This window comes from Gossypium hirsutum, chromosome A07 (assembly GCF_007990345.1).
Source record: "Gossypium hirsutum isolate 1008001.06 chromosome A07, Gossypium_hirsutum_v2.1, whole genome shotgun sequence".
Taxonomy (NCBI): Eukaryota; Viridiplantae; Streptophyta; class Magnoliopsida; order Malvales; family Malvaceae; genus Gossypium; species Gossypium hirsutum.
In genome coordinates, this window is record NC_053430.1 from 12,391,514 (window position 1) to 12,409,263 (window position 17,750).

Below are 17,750 nucleotides of genomic sequence, written 5' to 3' on the forward strand. Positions count from 1 at the left end.
TAGAGAAAGGTCATGGAGAAGTCATGACATGAAGAGGTAAATGAGACACATGAATTTTTTCACCATAAATTTGGCAATTATGACATCTCTTGGCATAATTAATACAGTCCTCTTCCATGGTGGACCAATAATACCCGAATCTCATAATCTACCTAGCCATTGTAAAACCATTAGCATGTGTTCCGCAGACACCCTCATGGACTTCTCCCAAGATTTTTTTAGCTTCAATAGTGTCCATACATCTTAGTAGCACTTGATCTTTTCTTCTTTTGTATATAATCTCTCCATTTAAGACATAGTCATTGGCCAGTCTTCTTAACGTCCTTTTATCATTCTCAGTTGCTTGGTCAGGGTACTCATGATTTTTCACATATCGTAGTATATCATGGTACTAAGGGTGATCATCTTTTTCTTCTTCCTCAATATTGTAACAATAAGTCAGAGCCTCATAAATACTCATTTGGATAGGTTTTACGTCCTCGTGTTTGTTCATTTTGATCATGGAAGCTAAAGTAGCCAAGGCATCAGCCATCTAATTTTCATCTCGCGGGAGGTAGCAGAAGGTGATGTCATCAAATTCTTCAATTAACTCAAGAACCAGCCTTCGATAATTGATCAATTTGAGATCTCTCGTTTCCAATTCACCTTTGAGTTGATAGATCACTAATGTAAAACCCCATATACTTCTAGTACTTTGATCTCATGTTCTATGGCTGCACGGATACCCATTATGCATGCTTCGTATTCTGCTATATTATTCGTGCAATCAAAATCCAATTTACTAGTAAAGGGGTAATGATCTCCGTTTGGGGATCCATGACTGCCCTAATTTTTTTACCCATAGCATTTGAGGTTCCGTCGAAGTTTAGCTTCTAAGGATGACCTTCTTAAGGGTCTTCTTCAGTGGTTGCAACATACATTAGATTTTCATTCGGGAAATCAAAGTTCAAAGGCTCGTAATCTTCTAGAGCTCTACTGGCCAGAAAATCTACTATTACACTCCCTTTTACTACCATCTGGTTCACATAGACTATATCAAATTCGAAAAGCAGAATTTGCCACTGGTTCCACTCAAAGCAGTCGACTCCATCATGTACTTTAGAGGGTCCAATTTTGAGATAAGCCAAGTTGTGTGGTATAACATGTATTGTCTCAGTCTTCGGGTTGTCCAGATTAAGGAGAAACACAACTTCTCAATTGGCGAATATCTTGTCTCACATTTAGTGAATTTCTTATTGAGATAGTATATCGCCTTTTCTTTTCTTCCTGACTCATCATGTTGACCAAGCACGCATCCCATGGAATTCTCGAATATTGTGAAGTACAGTATCAGCGGCTTATCTAGGCTGAGAGGTATCATCACTGGGGCATTAGACATGTAATATTTAACCTTTTCAAAACTTTTCTGACACTCCTCATCTATACACCTGGATTGTGTTTCTTAAGGAGAGGAAATATGGGGTTGCATTCTCGGTCAGTTGTGAAATGAACCAGGCGATGTAATTTAATCTCTCTAAGAAACTCAAAACTTCTTTTTGAGTGCACAGTAGAGGTAGTTCCTGTATAGCATTGACTTTTTCTGGGTTAATCTTGATCCTCTTTTCACTGAGTACAAATCCTAACAATTTACCCGACCTAGCTCTAAAGGAACATTTTGCTAGATTAAGCTTTAGCTGAAATTTTCTCAACCTCAAGAATAATTTTCTCAGGACTTGTATATACTCCTTTCCTGTCTGGAACTTTGTAATCATATCGTCGACATAAACCTCAATTTCTTTGTCCATCATATCATTAAACAAAGTTACCATGGCTCTTAGATATGTTGCTCCTACATTTTTCAGTCCAAACGGCATCACCTTATAGCAAAATTTCCCCACATGGTTACGAATATGGTCTTCTCCATGTCTTCAAGATGCATCTTTATCTAGTTGTATCCCAAGAAACCATCCATGAAGGAGAACAGTGAGTAAACTGTCTTGTTGTCCACTAAGGTGTCGATATAAGGCAATGAAAAATTATCTTTCTGGCTAGCTTTGTTCAAATCCCTATAGTCTACGCACATTCGTACTTTTCCATCTTTTTTAGGGATGGGGACAATATTGACTACCCATTCTGAGTATTTAACCACTTTTAAGAAACCAACATCGAGTTGCTTATTGACCTCCTCTTTTATTTTCAGCAAAACGGCGGGCATCATCATTTGAAGCTTCTGCTGAACTGGCTTACACTCTTTCTTTTTAAGGAGCCGGTGTACCGCGATATCAGTACTTAACCCGGGCATTTTATTGAAATAAAGATGTTGTACATAAGCCTATTTCACAAAATGATTCTCATTGCTCCTAGGCTTAGAGCAATAAGCATGTTATGAACATTACTCTGAATTAGCTCTAAAAACTATAGGAATCTCTTTTGTAGTCCAATTGTTCAGAACACTTCCAGGTAAATATGGGCAGATGCTTAATAAATTTTCTCCCTCAATTCCTTCTTTGAATATGGCGTTTATGTTCAAATTTCCCAATATTTCTTCTTTGGTTTCTTTTCTTCACATCTTTCGTTCAGGGTAAATAGTTCCTCCTGACACAAAAGTCCTGGATATATGAGGAAAGGTTATCGGTTCCCACTTGACCTCTTCCCCACTCAGTCGCGCTCTTCTCCTTTCTTGTTTTTTTTTAAACTCTATCTTCTTTTGCCCTGCATCCGGTTTGTATCCTAAGCCAAAACGGTCTTACTTTTCCATTAGCATGGGTGCCTTGACCCTCCTTTGGAGGTATTTCCCGAGTCTCCTTCTAGGCAAGACTCATTTCCCAACCGTTAGCTGTAGACCCATCCTCGTAGTTTTGGATATTTTGGACATCGGGAACTTGTTTCCTTCAACGATGAAAGTTGCATTCACAAATTCCAAAGATCAAAAGGAACATTCTATCACTTCATTGTCTGCCCCTATGTATGGCACATCACTAGTTATGGATGCAATAATGTCTTCTTCCGCATTTATTGTTACCAGTTGACCCTCTGTTACCAACTTTAGCTTTTGGTGTAATAATGATGGCACTGCCCTAGCTGAGTGAATCCAAGGCCTTTCCAACAAGCAATTATAAGAAGGCTTGAGGTCCATCACTAAGAAATCTACCTCATACGTGTTAGGACCAATCAAAAGGGGTATTTCAATCTTTCCTATCACTCTCCTTTCTATACCATCGAATGCTCTAACTATGTTTTGGAATGTTTTCATGTGAGAGCTATACACTGGTAATCTGTTCAGCTTGGATAGAGGTAAGACGTTCAGTGCAGAGCCATTGTCTATTAGCACCCCTAGCAATGTATATCCTTTATAGCGGGTAGTGATATGTAGGGCCTTCGTGGATCCAATGCCCCCCGGAGGTATTTCATCATCATTGAAAAAGATGAAGTTGTCGGCACTTATATTGTTAACCAAGTGGTCCAGCTTGTTCACAAAGATATCATTAGCAATAAGTTTCATTCAGTACCTTCATCAACACGCTACAATGAGTCACTGAGCTCAAGAGCAAGGCCAGTACTAATATGCGAGCTGGTTGTTTTTGTAGTTATTCTACCACACTATACTCAATATGCTTTAAGAATTCTTTAGCCTCTTTCTCAGTTACCGGCTCATTAACAGGTGATTCAAATCTGGCCATCTTTTCTTTCTATTGTTCAACCGCCAAAGCTTTTCCTTTTATGGGCTCAACTTTTGCATTTGATGGATCATAGCACCTCCCACTGCACGTGTAGAAACCCATATCCTGGCCCTCTTCTGAAGTGCTAACCGAGTTTCCTTATCTCGGGATCGTCATGTTGCAGTTATAATTTCATGGAACCCTTTTACTTTTCTTGTAGGGAAAAGCTACGGGTTTCTGAATTATGACCCTTGGTGTCATTTGTACTCCCACTTCATTACTTCTTGGTCGTGAAATAATCACTATCGGGTGATTGACCTTGTGGACTTTCTCTATTGATCCTTCCTCTAAAGCATAAACATCTCCTTCTTCCAAGCCCCATTGACATCTTCATAAAATTCAATTTTTTATTATCCATCAGATTTTTCACTAGGGCTCTGAACTCAATGCACACTTGAATCTCACGATCCTCTTCATCATGGAACTCACAGTAGTTCCTCTGGGTCACTCCTCTAAATCTTTCATGATTAATCATTTCTCTACCATCTTTTTCTAAACCCATCTCAGTGAGATTTTTACTTCCACCACATTAATTTTAGTTCTCTTACCTACTCTCAATTATCGCATTTATCCCTTCATCAAAATGACTGGGTAACGGATTTTTTGCCACATTAGGTCCTAATAGGTTGTCAAACTTTACAATTCCCATATTAATGAACTTTTCAATGAACTTTTCAAATGCGATGCAGTTCTCCATTGAGTGTCTCATTATTCCCGCATGATACTCGCATTGAGCGTTCGCATCATACCATTTTGGGAACGGAAGTTGCATGGGTTTCAAGTAGAATGGGGATACTACATGTGCATCGAACAAACTCTGATACAGCTCCCTATATGTCATCGGGATAGGTGTGAACTTAAGTCTTTCTGTGTTCGGCCTTGAGTTAGATTCTTGCCTTGGGGGCCCTGATGGCTAGTAGTTATGGCTCTTGGTTGGCCTACAGTGACCGGTTTGGAATACCTTTTATTATATAAGCTTGTGTTATTCACTTCATGTTCCTTCTTCCTTAGGGCTGATCTTTTGATGTTTTCCCCCGCATCTATCTTCCCACTTCTCAATGTGTTTTTAATCATTTCGTCAGACATTACTATATCTGAGAAGCTCTTGGTAGCGCTTCCCAACATATGGTTAATGAAAGGGGCTTTTAGAGTTTTGATGAAAAGCATTATTGTTTCTTTCTCTAGAAGAGGTGGCTGGACTTGCGTTGCCACTTCTCTCCATCTTTGGGCATACTGCCTGAAGCTTTCACTTTGCTTCTTTTCCATATTCTGCAGAGTAATTCTGTCAAGTGTCATGTCTGTTACATGGTTGTATTATTTCATGAAAGCCTATGCCAAGTCTTTCCATGAAATAATTTTAGCATGACTCAATTAGTTGTGCTGACATGATTAGACAATCATGGAAGCTGTGGATTAATAATTGGTCATTATTGACGTATCCTGTCATCCTTTGACAGAACATCGTGATATAGGTTTCAGGACAACTAGTCCCATTATACTTTTCAAAATCTAGAGTCTTTAATTTTGGTGGGAGTACTAGATCTGGGACCAAATTCAAATCCTTAGCATCAATCTTGCAATGGTAATCAACATTCTTCATTGCTTTGAATTTTTCTTCCAACTATTTGCACCGATGTTCTAGTTTTCTTGGCAATTCTATGCTTTTTTTATCCATTTTTGCCATGTCGTCTAGATCAGGAACAACAAGATTAGTTAGATTATCCCTAGAATTGGAACTTGAACCTATTAGGTAATTCATTGGGGCCGACGTACCAGCTTGATATTGTTGGTGTTTGATAGTGATGGGTACCATTTGTGGGTATGCATCCAGTTCAGCCTGGACATTTATTGGGGTAAAACTTGAGGGAGACGTAGGGTTTTCATTATCATCCTTTGAGTTGACCATAGTACTCTTCTCTTTTTCAGGTCCTCTAGCCAAAACTATGTCAATTGGCTTAACATACTTCTTTAGGATTCATGTATTTGATCTTTCTTGTCCTGTTGTACTTTTGCTAACTACTCTTGCAACTGGTCTTGCATGTCCTTCTGAATCTGTTCTAGTATTTCTAATCTTTGATCCATTGCTTTGGTTTTGCCACGAGTACTGTAACAATATTCAGTTGGTAGGCTCTTGTTGGTTTCCAGGGTAACTGTCATAATTTTGATTAATTAAAGTCTTTTTATGAAACTTAATGCATATGATGAAATATAATGCAGATGAATGAAATAAATGCAAAAAGAGACATTGATTCTGATTCAATTCTATCAATTCTATTAGAACAACTTTACTAGAAAACAAATTTTATTACATAAAATGGATTACATATACGACTTTTCCCTAATACTCAAAGCCTTAACTTTTCTAAGAAGCCAAGCTAATTCTTGGCCCCGACCCGATTCTGATTTGTATTTTAAGCTCAACATGTTGGCTTGAACTACTAGGGTTTTTAGATGGTCGGCTACTTCCCGTACTTGAGTCACAGTTTCACCCATGATGTAATCTCTATCCCTAATCTGACCTTGAAAGCGTTGGAGTTACTCTTTCCATCGTTCATTGTTTGTTTCAAGAAGTTCAACTCAAAGTTCACAATTTTTTAGTACGGTTTTGAGCTCTTCTATCTCTCATTTCAGCTCTTCAATCTTATTTAGGCTTACTTTCAACTTAATTAAGGAGTTACAATTATGATATTGGTGCAGCGACCTCTTTAATTTCGCTACCCGAGCTCTTAATCCCACATTGTCATCTCGACTTTCTAATAGGTATTTTTCTAGAACATTTTCTCGAACTCGACCATCTTGGAATTTCTTTTCCCATTGATTGACTCTACTATTTTCTTCTTTGATTTCTTACCATCACTGTTCTGATGTTTTTCCTAACCCAGTAATCCTCATCGACAAGTGCAACTTCTTATAATCCATTTTTAGACTGTCCAAGTCTTCTTTAGCCTTGTTCTTTCCTTTTTTCAATTTCTCGACTTCTAACTTTTGGGCATAAACATCTAATCTTAACTGCATCTTTTCCTCATCCAATTGTTCTATCTTCTTCCTTAGCTCCGAATTCATTTTTTCAAAATCTTACTTTATGATCTCTAGCTTAGATGGGATCACTTGCAAGTGTTCCTCTATTGGTCGAGTGCCTTCTTAACTTGGCACAGGGATGTTGTTATTGACTCTTTTACCCCACCGCCAATCAAATTCGGGGGTCTTCAAGAGACTACAGCAAATGTTTTCATTTTGCGGGTTTGATTCCAAGCGTTAGATATTTCTCGAACCTTTTTCTTGTAATTATCGCCCTTATACGAAATCTCACATTGAGCCAATCCTTGCATTGCTGATATGAACTACCTCGATCTATACTGCCTCAAGACAAGTAGAGGAGCATATCCAACAGTTCCCCATATCCTAAGTAGATGGACCTAGTCGAAGTCTCCACATCGGTACAAAATCTCATTAGGGATCATCCAAGGAGCCTTCCATTCAACATCTTTGTCTTGGAGATTCTGGAGAATTGCCATCCATTTTTCTTCTAAAATATCATCTCACCTTGGTGTAGCCACTAATTCTTTCAATGGAGAGTAGTCTTGGAGAATACTAGATAAGAGACATTTTCTACCTTCCAAAAGTAGCTATAGAACCATGCTACTAATTCTTTCAATGGAGAGTAGTCTTGGAGAATACTAGATAAGAGACCTTTTCTACCTTCCAAAAGTAGCTATAGAACCATGCTAACAAAAGTTGCGCACACCCGATAAATCTTCCTTCACCCGTTCTACGGTATGCATTCAAAGATATGAAAGTTTCGACCAAGATTTTTGGAATGGGCATAACCCTTTTATCAAGCCGGTCAAACAAATTTGAAACTACCTCATCTATATGTCCTAATGCTTTCGGGAAAATAACCAACCTGTAAATGCTCAAAGCGAAGACGTCGACTCTTTTCTTTGTGTTTGGATATGCCAAGATCAAATCCCATAAACTTTTCCAATGGATGCATTTACCTTATCTTTTTTGCTTGATCCAGTCTGCAACCCGTTGCTCACTCATCCCCGTGAGGCTCATTAGTTTTTTTAAGAAAGTTTGGACGTTAGCGGCTTTGGAATAAACCTTTTCGGCTCGAATCTTCGGGCAACGAAGCAAGGTCGTGTACTCTTCCACGGTAGGTATCAAATCTACCTTCCCGAAAGTAAAGCAATTACAGACAGGATTCTAATAATGGGCGAGAGCTCAAAACAAGTGTTTATCCATCTTGGCATCGAATAAATATGGTAGATCACCATAGTTACAGTAGAATAATTATTTGGTTTCGTCTTCCCATTGGTCCCATATTTCTTTCAACTCTTAGAGATTATTTTGATTCACACTGATACGAGTGAAATCCCATAATTCTGACACGTACCCCACTGTCAGATTATCACCCTTCTCTAGTTGTGTTTTCTCAGACCATATTCGGATAGTCGCATTATCTTCCACTTTATCAAGAAATCCATTCTCCATGAAAAACTCTCTATTTAGTAACTGAACGTGAATCAACACCTTTTTTTATGATGAAAATGCCATGCAATCACATTCAAAACAAAACAAAACAAGTCAGTACATTGCATACCAAGCTAGAATTTAAAGCAAACAAGAAATAATAAATAGAGCACCTATTTGGGTGACCACTAGGGTTTGGTGTGGTTCTACCTAGGGTAAGCTTTTAGGGCTCATTATATGTGGTTCGGTTCTAAAGTAAGTGTACCTGAATTGGCATATGCCTCAATCATTACCCATTATAGGCTCATACGGACCGAGTTCAGTTCAGGGGAATACATTTCCCTATGGCTATACGGAGATGAAAATCTCACGAATACATAGGTACGGATGTATCCTGAAAGCGGTTCACTATCCTATACGGAGGTGAAGACTTCACGAAGGAACAGTTTCTCACTCCCACATAAAAGGGTATAATCGACCGATTATGTAATGCAATATGAGAAAATATATCCAAAGACTCGAACCAATAAAGTAAATATATCAAAATGATGTAGACCATAAAAATGGAATGCAACGAAAGGATCGTGAATTTAAACCAAATTATCAATTTTTGAAAAAAAGACAAGAAATAATCAACTCGTGGCTTGACTCTTCTATTTTATCCCCAGCGGAGTTGCCAAGCTGTCGAAACCTTTTTTTTGAAATCGACTTTTTATTTTAAAAAACGAAAATCGTGTCGCCACCAATCTTTTTTATGAAGTGTGATTGGATCACCTCGTAATTTGATCATTTTAATAAAAAGTTTGATTTAGAAAAATGATTTTTGGTCTACAAAGTTTAGAAAATGGGCTCGGGATTCGGTTACGCAAGAGGAAGGGTTAGCACCCTCGTTATGCCCAAAATTGGTACCTAATTAATTACTTGATGTCTTTACTGTCAAAAATTGAAAATTTGAAAAGAGTTAAAATACGATCCCTCTTTGTATTAATGTATATATTTTTAGTAAAATCTCTTAAATAGATCAAAACGTATGTAAAAGGCTTTCTTATCTTGAGGTAACAAAAGGTCGTATCCCGTAAGTTAGGACACGGCGTCTTGAATTCTCGAAAATAAGTTTTCCTTTTATTTTTTTATATTAAATCTCACATATTTTAATTTTAAAAGGATATTCGGTCATCTAGGTTCAACGAGAAAGTCGAAAACCCGTAAGTTAGGGTACGCTTTCTCGAATCTCCAAATACGGAACATTGCCTTATTTAATTTTTTTTTTGAATAATAACAAGTGTAATATTTAAAACGATGGGTATTTATCTTATTTTGGAGTATAATATAAAAGCGACCAATTACATTTAAACATCATGCATGATGTAGTGATTATAAAATGGCTATACGGATAGAATATTAGAATGATATACAAGAAGTGAATAAGGAAATGCTATGACAATATCAATATAACTATAACAATAGTAAGAATATTAATCCATGGTATAAAATAAATAAAGTGATAAAAATAAAAAAAATGCTAGATACATTATGACGATTATAAACATAAATAATGTGAGAATGATAAAAGAAATGACAAAATACTGAAAATAAGATAAAAAATAATATAATAACAATAATAATAAATGAATAAAAATTTACAAATAGAAAAATGTAACAATCTTGTTTTTAAATATATAAAAAATAAGCAAGTAAATAAATAAATGGATAAATAAATAAATAATAGTAATAAGAATGATGATAAGAATAAAAATAATACGAGCAACAAGTGCATAAATAAAGAAAATGTAAACATTATAATCTTTAAATGTATAAAAAGGATAAAAAATAATAAATAGATATATAAATAAATAAAATAATATATATGAAATCTATAAAGAGTTGAAAATAAATAAATAATGGTTAAACCCCAATTTAGAAGAAGTTAAGGGATAGATTGTTTAAAAAAAAGGGCAGAATGAAGGGCTAAAATAAAATGCATGTAAAATAGGAAGGACTAACTGGAAAATTATTCCCTGTCCTAAAAACGACGCCATTCCCCAGGGGACTAAAATGAAGTAAAATAAAATTGTAAGGTAAAATTAAAAAGAAAAGAAAAAACGAAATAGGACTAAATTGCAACAGGCCATAAAAGTGGAAGGGTTGAAAGCGCAAATATCCCCTCCAGCAAAAACAAGCGGATCTTAAGGGGCAGATCGAGTGGGACGCAGGTCAAGGCTAAAACGGTGCCGTTTTGAGGCTACTGGAATTAGCCTTAAATGGCGTCATTTTACATGGCCTATAAAAGTCAATTTTTTTTAAAATCTCATTCTATTTAGTTTTTTTTAAAAAAAATTGAGAAGCTCTGATTTCTCTCTGGCCTCTCCGATTTTCGACCATTAGGCCATCGTGACAACCGCCGATCACCAGTGATGGCGCCACCTTCGAATGTGGCCGGAGAATACAATAAAAAGGCATTTTTGATCGTTTTGCTACCCGACCCCAATCTGAGATCAAAATGCCCAAAAGCCTTCCAAAAAAAAAAGTCAAAGGAACTCTTCAGTTTTGTCTTCTCCGATCACAAGAAAGGTAAAAAATTTTGTATTTTTGAATATATATGTATGTATGCTATATTCGAAATAAACATGCGACGAAAAAAATGAAAATATACTTATGTAAGAAACTATATTTTTTTAATATTTCTTTCTCTTTTGATTTTTTTTTCATCTCTATTTCTCTGTTTTTGATTGCTTTTTTCTTGTTCAAAATATTACATCGATTAGGGATTTTATAGCCGAATGTATATTTTTTTTGCTACTGTTTACTACTGTTTCTCTGCTATTTTTACCTTTCTTACTTTGTTTTTCTTTCTTTGTTCTTTTTTACAGGCCTTGGCGAGGTCAATAGAGTCGTGCCTTGCCATTATAGTGCAAGAGAGGCAGTCCTCGGGCGATAGGCATGCTGACGCGACACGTGGAGCGATGGCACGGCTAGGTGTTAGGGTTTAGGTTTTTTTTCTGAATTACTTTAGCTTTTTGGGCCAATAGGCCTCTTTTGTATTTGGGTTTATAATAAATTTTTTTGGCATATGTAATTTTTAGGCTGGACTGTTTAATTATTTTGGAAATTTTATTTATTTTTGTATTTGTTTCTTTTTTTGGTTTGGGCCCGGGCAAAAATGACCTGTTACACGTTGTATTGGCACATAAATTTTATAACTGTAAGTGCACTATGAATGTTTGTACTCTGCATATGCATGGGCTGGGATGTTGTGAAGAAAGAAGTAATCTGTACTAAACCGTGGTCAAGCCACTATGTAAACAGTTTGAATTTGGCTCTTTGACGCAATATGACCTAGCAGCTAAGTTGTGTTACTGAATATGTGTCAAATAGATACTTCGCAATGTATAGAGATGGATGGGAATGTCCTTAATGGTGTGTTGGGATGGTTGAAGATGGTGTGTAGCTGATGAGGTTTAGGTATATCTGCATCTGAATCTGATCTGTGATAAAAATATGAAATGGCATATATATATACACAAATTTATCTGTGTAAAACTGATTTGTTCCGAACCTGAAATGTAAAAGGAGATCTGTACCGAACCGAATCTCTGAGTATTACTGCTTTACAAATGAATACGAACTGATTAATTTGACTACGATTACACACTGAGTTCACCACTCATTTTGTTTTTGGTTGGATTTCAGGTGATCCTCATCCTTGATTGGGTTGGTGTCGCGGAAGCTCAGTCAACCTTCTATCTATTATTTTAAGTATTACCATTAGGGATTTGCACTTTATGAAATTTGTGAAGACTATAAGTTTCCTTTTATTTGTTGTTTTGAATGTTACATAAGAATATTTTCATTTGTTTGTGTTATGCTAGTATGTATTTTAGTACGGGTATTGTAACCTTTCAAACTTGGTCTGGACATCTAGACCGGGTCTAGGGTGTTACAGTCCATATATTTACTTCTTTTTTTTCATTTTTTATCGTCTAATTTTTTGATTATTTTATTTTGGTCCTTATTTTTATTACTAACATTATTAAGTAATTATTGTGGTTAATTGATATTAATTTTGTTAAAATTCGCTCAAAGAACCAATATTTTATGAATGTAATTCTATTATTATCATGCATTTTTATATTATTTCATTATTAGTATTATTAAATAATATTATTAATTGAATATTTTTATTGTTTTTCATCTATACTCATTATATTATTGTCATTTGTTTTATTATTTATGTCATTTTACCATAATTTTTCCATTATCGTATATTGTAGATAATTGCCACATATATTTTTTTTTGGCATAAGCGCATTAAAAAAAATAAAGACTAAGGCGATATTTTTTATTTTGAGGATTCGAGAAATTGTGCCCCTAACTTATAGGATACAGTTTTCTCATCGAACCAAAATAATTGAACGTCCCTTCTCTCTCTCTTTTTTTTGAAGAAATAATAATTAAAAATATATAAGATTTGGGCAATAATTAAAAAATGAGCATTCTTATTTTCAGGGATTCGAGACTCATACCCTAACTTACGGGACATGATTCTCTTCCCAATTAACTCAAAATATGAAGATATCATAAAATTTGATTTAATTTCTTATTTTCGGGGATTCGAGACATCGTTCCTTAATTTACAAGGCGTGATTTTCTTCTCGATTAACTCAAAATACGAAGACATTTTTCATAAAATTTGATTTAATTAGCGATATTTTAATCAAATAACATCATGCAAAAAAGAAGAAAAGGGATCGTACTATAAATTTTCTTCAAATTCACAAGTCTCGATGTTAAGACATAAAGTAATTAACTAGGTATCAATTTTAGGCGTTATAAGGGTGTTAATCCTTTCTCATGTGTAACCGACTCCCGAACTCATTTCCCGAGTTTGTAGACCAAAAATTATTGTTTTAATAAATTTAACCTTTTTATTAAAATGATCGAATTTCTATGTAACCCGATCACATCTAAATAAAAAAGATGGATGGCGACTTCATTTTTATTTGAAAAAATAAAAAGTCTATTTAATCCAAAAAAAAAAGTTTCGAGAACCCTAATTCCACTTTTAATAGGTCAATTTACTTTGTTAAAGTAGACATTCCACGCGTCATATTTGGGAAACAAAAGGGTATTCCTGGTTAGTTAAAATGGTAATAGGTCAATTTTACTTGTTAAACTAGACCTTCCACGCGTGATTAGTTAAAATGGAATAAAGGTGAAATGGATTAGTTATTTTAAGAAATTAAAGGTATCTAAAGTGAAACACGAAATTTATAATATTCTATTTAACAATTTTTTTCTATAAAGACATCATCGCATCTAAAAATAAACTGATAAGATTTTCGATGATAAAAGATAATTGGGACTTGCTTACTTTGCTTACTTAGATTTTGAAAAGGATATAAATTAAAAATAATTAAAGGTGGTAAAAGTATTATGAAACTCTTTGTATCAAGAGTTAGATTATATTTTATTTTTTTATTTAAAAAATTAACAAATTAATCAATGTATATTATATCAAAGAGTAAATTGGTTTATTCAGTTAAAAATTTCATTTATTTGCACTATTAAAACTTGCATGTCTGATTAAATATTTAGACACGTAGCGTAATACATGCACATTATATTAACATACAATGACTAATTTTTAACAATAAAAATAGATAAAATTTTTAACCGAATGATCGGCTTGTTCTTTAATCTAACATACATAGATTAATTTGCCTATTCTTTTAATAAAAAAAGTCAAAATATAATCTGACTATCAATACAAGAATATCTATTATAAAAAGGGCAAATTAATTTATCTGATTAGTTATTAACTAAATGTTTGTAATGATTAATTCTAATTAGAATTATTGATATAATTATAACTTAATTTTAATTTGAAATTTTTTTTATCCAAAATCTTAGTCCCTAGTTCATTTTCAACTCGTAAACTTGAAAGTCAATTACATTATAGTTTTTCTTTTAAAAATTATCAAGTAAAAATTATTAAGAGACTATTACGAAATCTAAAATAATTGATCTTTATAAACTGTAAATTAATAAATTCTATTTTAAATCAATGTTAAAATTTTGAGCTATGACAAAAAATTTCAATGGTTTAAAAAACGAATATGAAAAGTAATTTATGATTAACAAAATTAGAATAATTTGAGTAAATATAAAGACTATCCTTTTCTTAAGTTTCGCAAATAAGACGTCTTCCGTCAATAGATTTATTTATTGTTATGACAATAAAAATTGAAACTAAATTAATACAATGATCAAAGAAGTCAATTACAGTCAACACAGTAAACATAAACAATAAAATAAATATAGAAAATACTATCAAAACAAAAATTTAATCAAATTTTCTTGGCCTCACCAGCTCTGTAATTGCTTACAAGTGTAGAGTTCTCCTACAACCATTAAATCAAGTACCCAAAAAGGGAAATCGATTCAGTCCCATGCAATGATCCATTTTATTGTCTACCTGTTGATTCTCCATACTATGGCCATGGGTGAAGATTCACCAGCCTATACAGCAACTGATTATATTCTCCTCGACTGTGGTGCACCTTTATCATCAAATACAGTATCAGAAGATGGCCGAAAGTGGGTCACTGATGATCGATCCAAATTTTCTACCTTTAATTCTGAGAGCGCTTCATTTGTGTCCACAGCCTCCAGGCAAGATCAATATGTTTTTCAAGTTCCTTACATGACTGCTAGAATTTTTCGTGATAAATTCACTTACAGTTTTCCAGTATCAGTTGGTCTCAAGTTTCTACGTTTCTATTTCTACCCGGTCCAATACTCTGGCTTTGATGCAACTACTTCTTTCTTCTCTGTTACAGCCAACGATCACCTTCTCCTCAAAAATTTCAGTGCCTATTTAACACTTACTGCTGTAGATGTTCAGCCAGCCTCGTTGAGTAAAGAGTTTATGGTGCCATGTTTCAAAACCGAGAAGCTGAGTGTTACCTTTTCGCCATCGCCAAACTCTTGGGCTTTTGTAAACGGTGTTGAAGTTGTTTCCATGCCGAAGAACATGTATGTAAAACACCAAGATGATTCTGTATCTTCGTAAATAGTAAAGTTCCCTTTGACATTCCTGATGCTACTGCTTTCGAAGCTGTGAATCGTCTAAACGTTGGCGGAGCAACCGTGGCTAACGTCGATGATACCGGAATGTTTCGAACGTGGCTTGACGATTCGCCTTATATCTTTGGAGCTGCATCCGGAAATGTTCCTTCTCAATTTAATGTTACGATCAAGTACACCAAAAAAACCCCGGGATATACAGCTCAGCTGTTGTCTACACAACGTCAAGAACAATGGGTCCGGAACCAAAGATCAATATGAACTACAATCTGACATGGAACTTCTATATTGATGGTGGCTTCATCTACCTCCTTAGGCTCCATTTCTGCGAGACTCAATTAGAAGTTACAAGGGCAGGTCAACAAGTCTTTGACATATTCATCAACAATCAAACGGCTGAGCGTCGTGCCGATGTGATTTATTGGAGTGGCGGTAATGGCATTGCGGTGTATAGATATTACGTTTTGTTGACTCCAAGTGAAGGTTCAAGTAAGCAAACTCTATGGCTAGCATTACACCCTAGCGAAGAGGTTGGTTCGAACTTTGTTGATGTAATTCTAAACGGTTTAGAGATTTTTAGACTCAACAAATCAGAAGGTAGTCTTGCAGTGCCAAATCCAGAGCCGAGTTCGAGCCTTGCATCACTAAAACCAGAGAACAAGCAACCAAAGAGGGGCAAAAAGCTGTCAATGAAGATCGTCATTGGAGTTTCCCTAGGCTGCACAATAACTGTATCACTTTCCCTTCTACTTTCCTCGATTTTCTGGCAAAAAAAGCGTCGTTCTTATTACAAAAGAAAATCTATGGAAAGAAGAAATGCTTCGCCGTTGCCAGACCAACTATGCAAGTGTTTTACATTGGCCGAAATCCAAGCAGCAACCAACAATTTCGACGATGCTTTCGTCATAGGAAGCGGCGGATTCGGTAATGTCTACAAGGGCTTCATCAAGGGAATAAAATATAAAGTGGCAATCAAGCGATTAAAGTCAAAGTCCCAGCAAGGAGCTCGAGAGTTTTGGACAGAAATCCAACTACTTTCTCAGCTTCGATATGTTAATCTCGTCTCTCTGATCGGCTATTGCAACGATAACAATGAAAAGATTCTTGTCTATGAGTATATGAGCAACGGAACTCTTCGTGATCATCTCTATAACACTGAAAAAGCTCCTCTCACCTGGAAACAGAGATTGGAAATTTGTATTGGTGCAGCCCGTGGATTAGATTACCTTCATTCAGGAGCAGTTCATAGAGTCATTCATCGGGACGTTAAGAGCACTAACATTTTGCTGGATGAGGAATATGTGGCTAAAGTCTCTGATTTTGGCTTGTCTAAAATGAGTCCAATTAGCATGACAAATGATCCAATTAGAACCGTGGTGAAGGGCACTTTTGGCTACATGGATCCTGAATACTACAGGCGCCAACAATTAACTGAGAAATCAGATGTCTACTCTTTTGGAGTGGTACTATTCGAAGTGTTGTTCGCTAGACCGGCAGTGGATTCAAAATTAGAATATTCGCAGATCAGTTTAGCCAATTGGGCACGGAGTGTATTGGGAATAGAGTATTGAGGAAAGCATCGACCCTTTTCTAAAAGGTAAAATTTCACTCAACTGTTTAAGAACATATGTCAAAATTGCAGAAAATTGTATCCGTGAAGATGGTTGCGAAAGGCCCTCCATGAATGATGTAGCTCGAAGACTTGAATTTGCTCTGCAACTGCAAGAAATTGAGAATGCTGATCAAGTTTGTCAAGTTAGTGATGGAGCTCGGTCCCAAGTCAATAGAAATATCCAGTTATATCACAATTTATGAATCAAATGTCCATTTGTGCTTTAATTATGTTTTTTTATGAGACAAACATTCGTGGCTAATTTATTCATGATATTTACACAGAGAAATATTCGAACCTAAAATATAAATTTAAGGCAAACTATACTGTCCATCATCAATTTTAATAAATTTTCATTTTGGATATAAAAAAATCATTTTAGGCACTACTTTTATAAATTGTTTTTATTTTGACAGCTCATATTTAATTTGATGTTTTGTACACTCCTTATAGCCACCAAACTCTAATAAGTTTTCATTTTCGTTATTTATTTTATCTTTTTAATTTAATTTTTATTTTTTTAGAATTAATTTTAAGTTTTCTTTAAATTGGGAAAAATCATTTTACCTTTTTAATTTCTATTTTTTATAATTAACTTTAATATTTTTAATTTCTATTTTCTTTTTTAATTTTAAACTTTTTCTTGTAACAGCGAAAAACTTGAAATTTTATACGAAATACCTGAATTTTTATAGAAAAAGTTTGGGTTTATAAAAGGAAAGCCCAATTTATCATTTTAATTTCATTTCCCCCCTCTTTTAAAATAAAATTTAGTGTTTCTTTGTTCTAGTGACAAGGTAAAAACCTGAGTTTTTCCAATGGATTATTTGGTCTTTTTATTGGGGATAGAGTTACATGGAAAAATTAAGGTTTTTTTTAAT

The 17,750-nt window shown here is 34.9% G+C and overlaps 1 protein-coding gene and 1 pseudogene across 1 annotated transcript; both read left to right on the forward strand.

Annotated features, from left to right (window-relative positions):
* Nucleotides 1-14,716: 14,716 nt before the first annotated feature.
* Nucleotides 14,717-15,243, forward strand: LOC121232123 (probable receptor-like protein kinase At5g39030). The gene is made up of 2 exons (XM_041117582.1): nucleotides 14,717-14,843; nucleotides 15,011-15,243. The coding sequence occupies exons 1-2, from the start codon at nucleotides 14,759-14,761 to the stop codon at nucleotides 15,241-15,243; spliced, it is 318 nt and encodes a 105-aa protein (XP_040973516.1). The 5' UTR covers nucleotides 14,717-14,758.
* A 101-nt stretch (nucleotides 15,244-15,344) lies between these two features.
* Nucleotides 15,345-17,078, forward strand: LOC121232122 (receptor-like protein kinase FERONIA; annotated as a pseudogene).
* Nucleotides 17,079-17,750: the final 672 nt, after the last annotated feature.

Coding starts and splice junctions, on each gene's coding strand:
- LOC121232123 (XM_041117582.1), top strand. CDS start 14,759: ATGGCCGAAAGTGGGTCACTGATGATCGATCCAAATTTTCTACCTTTA. Junction 14,844..15,010: donor TTTGTGTCCACAGCCTCCAG/GCAAGATCAATA, acceptor TCTCTGTTACAG/CCAACGATCACCTTCTCCTC.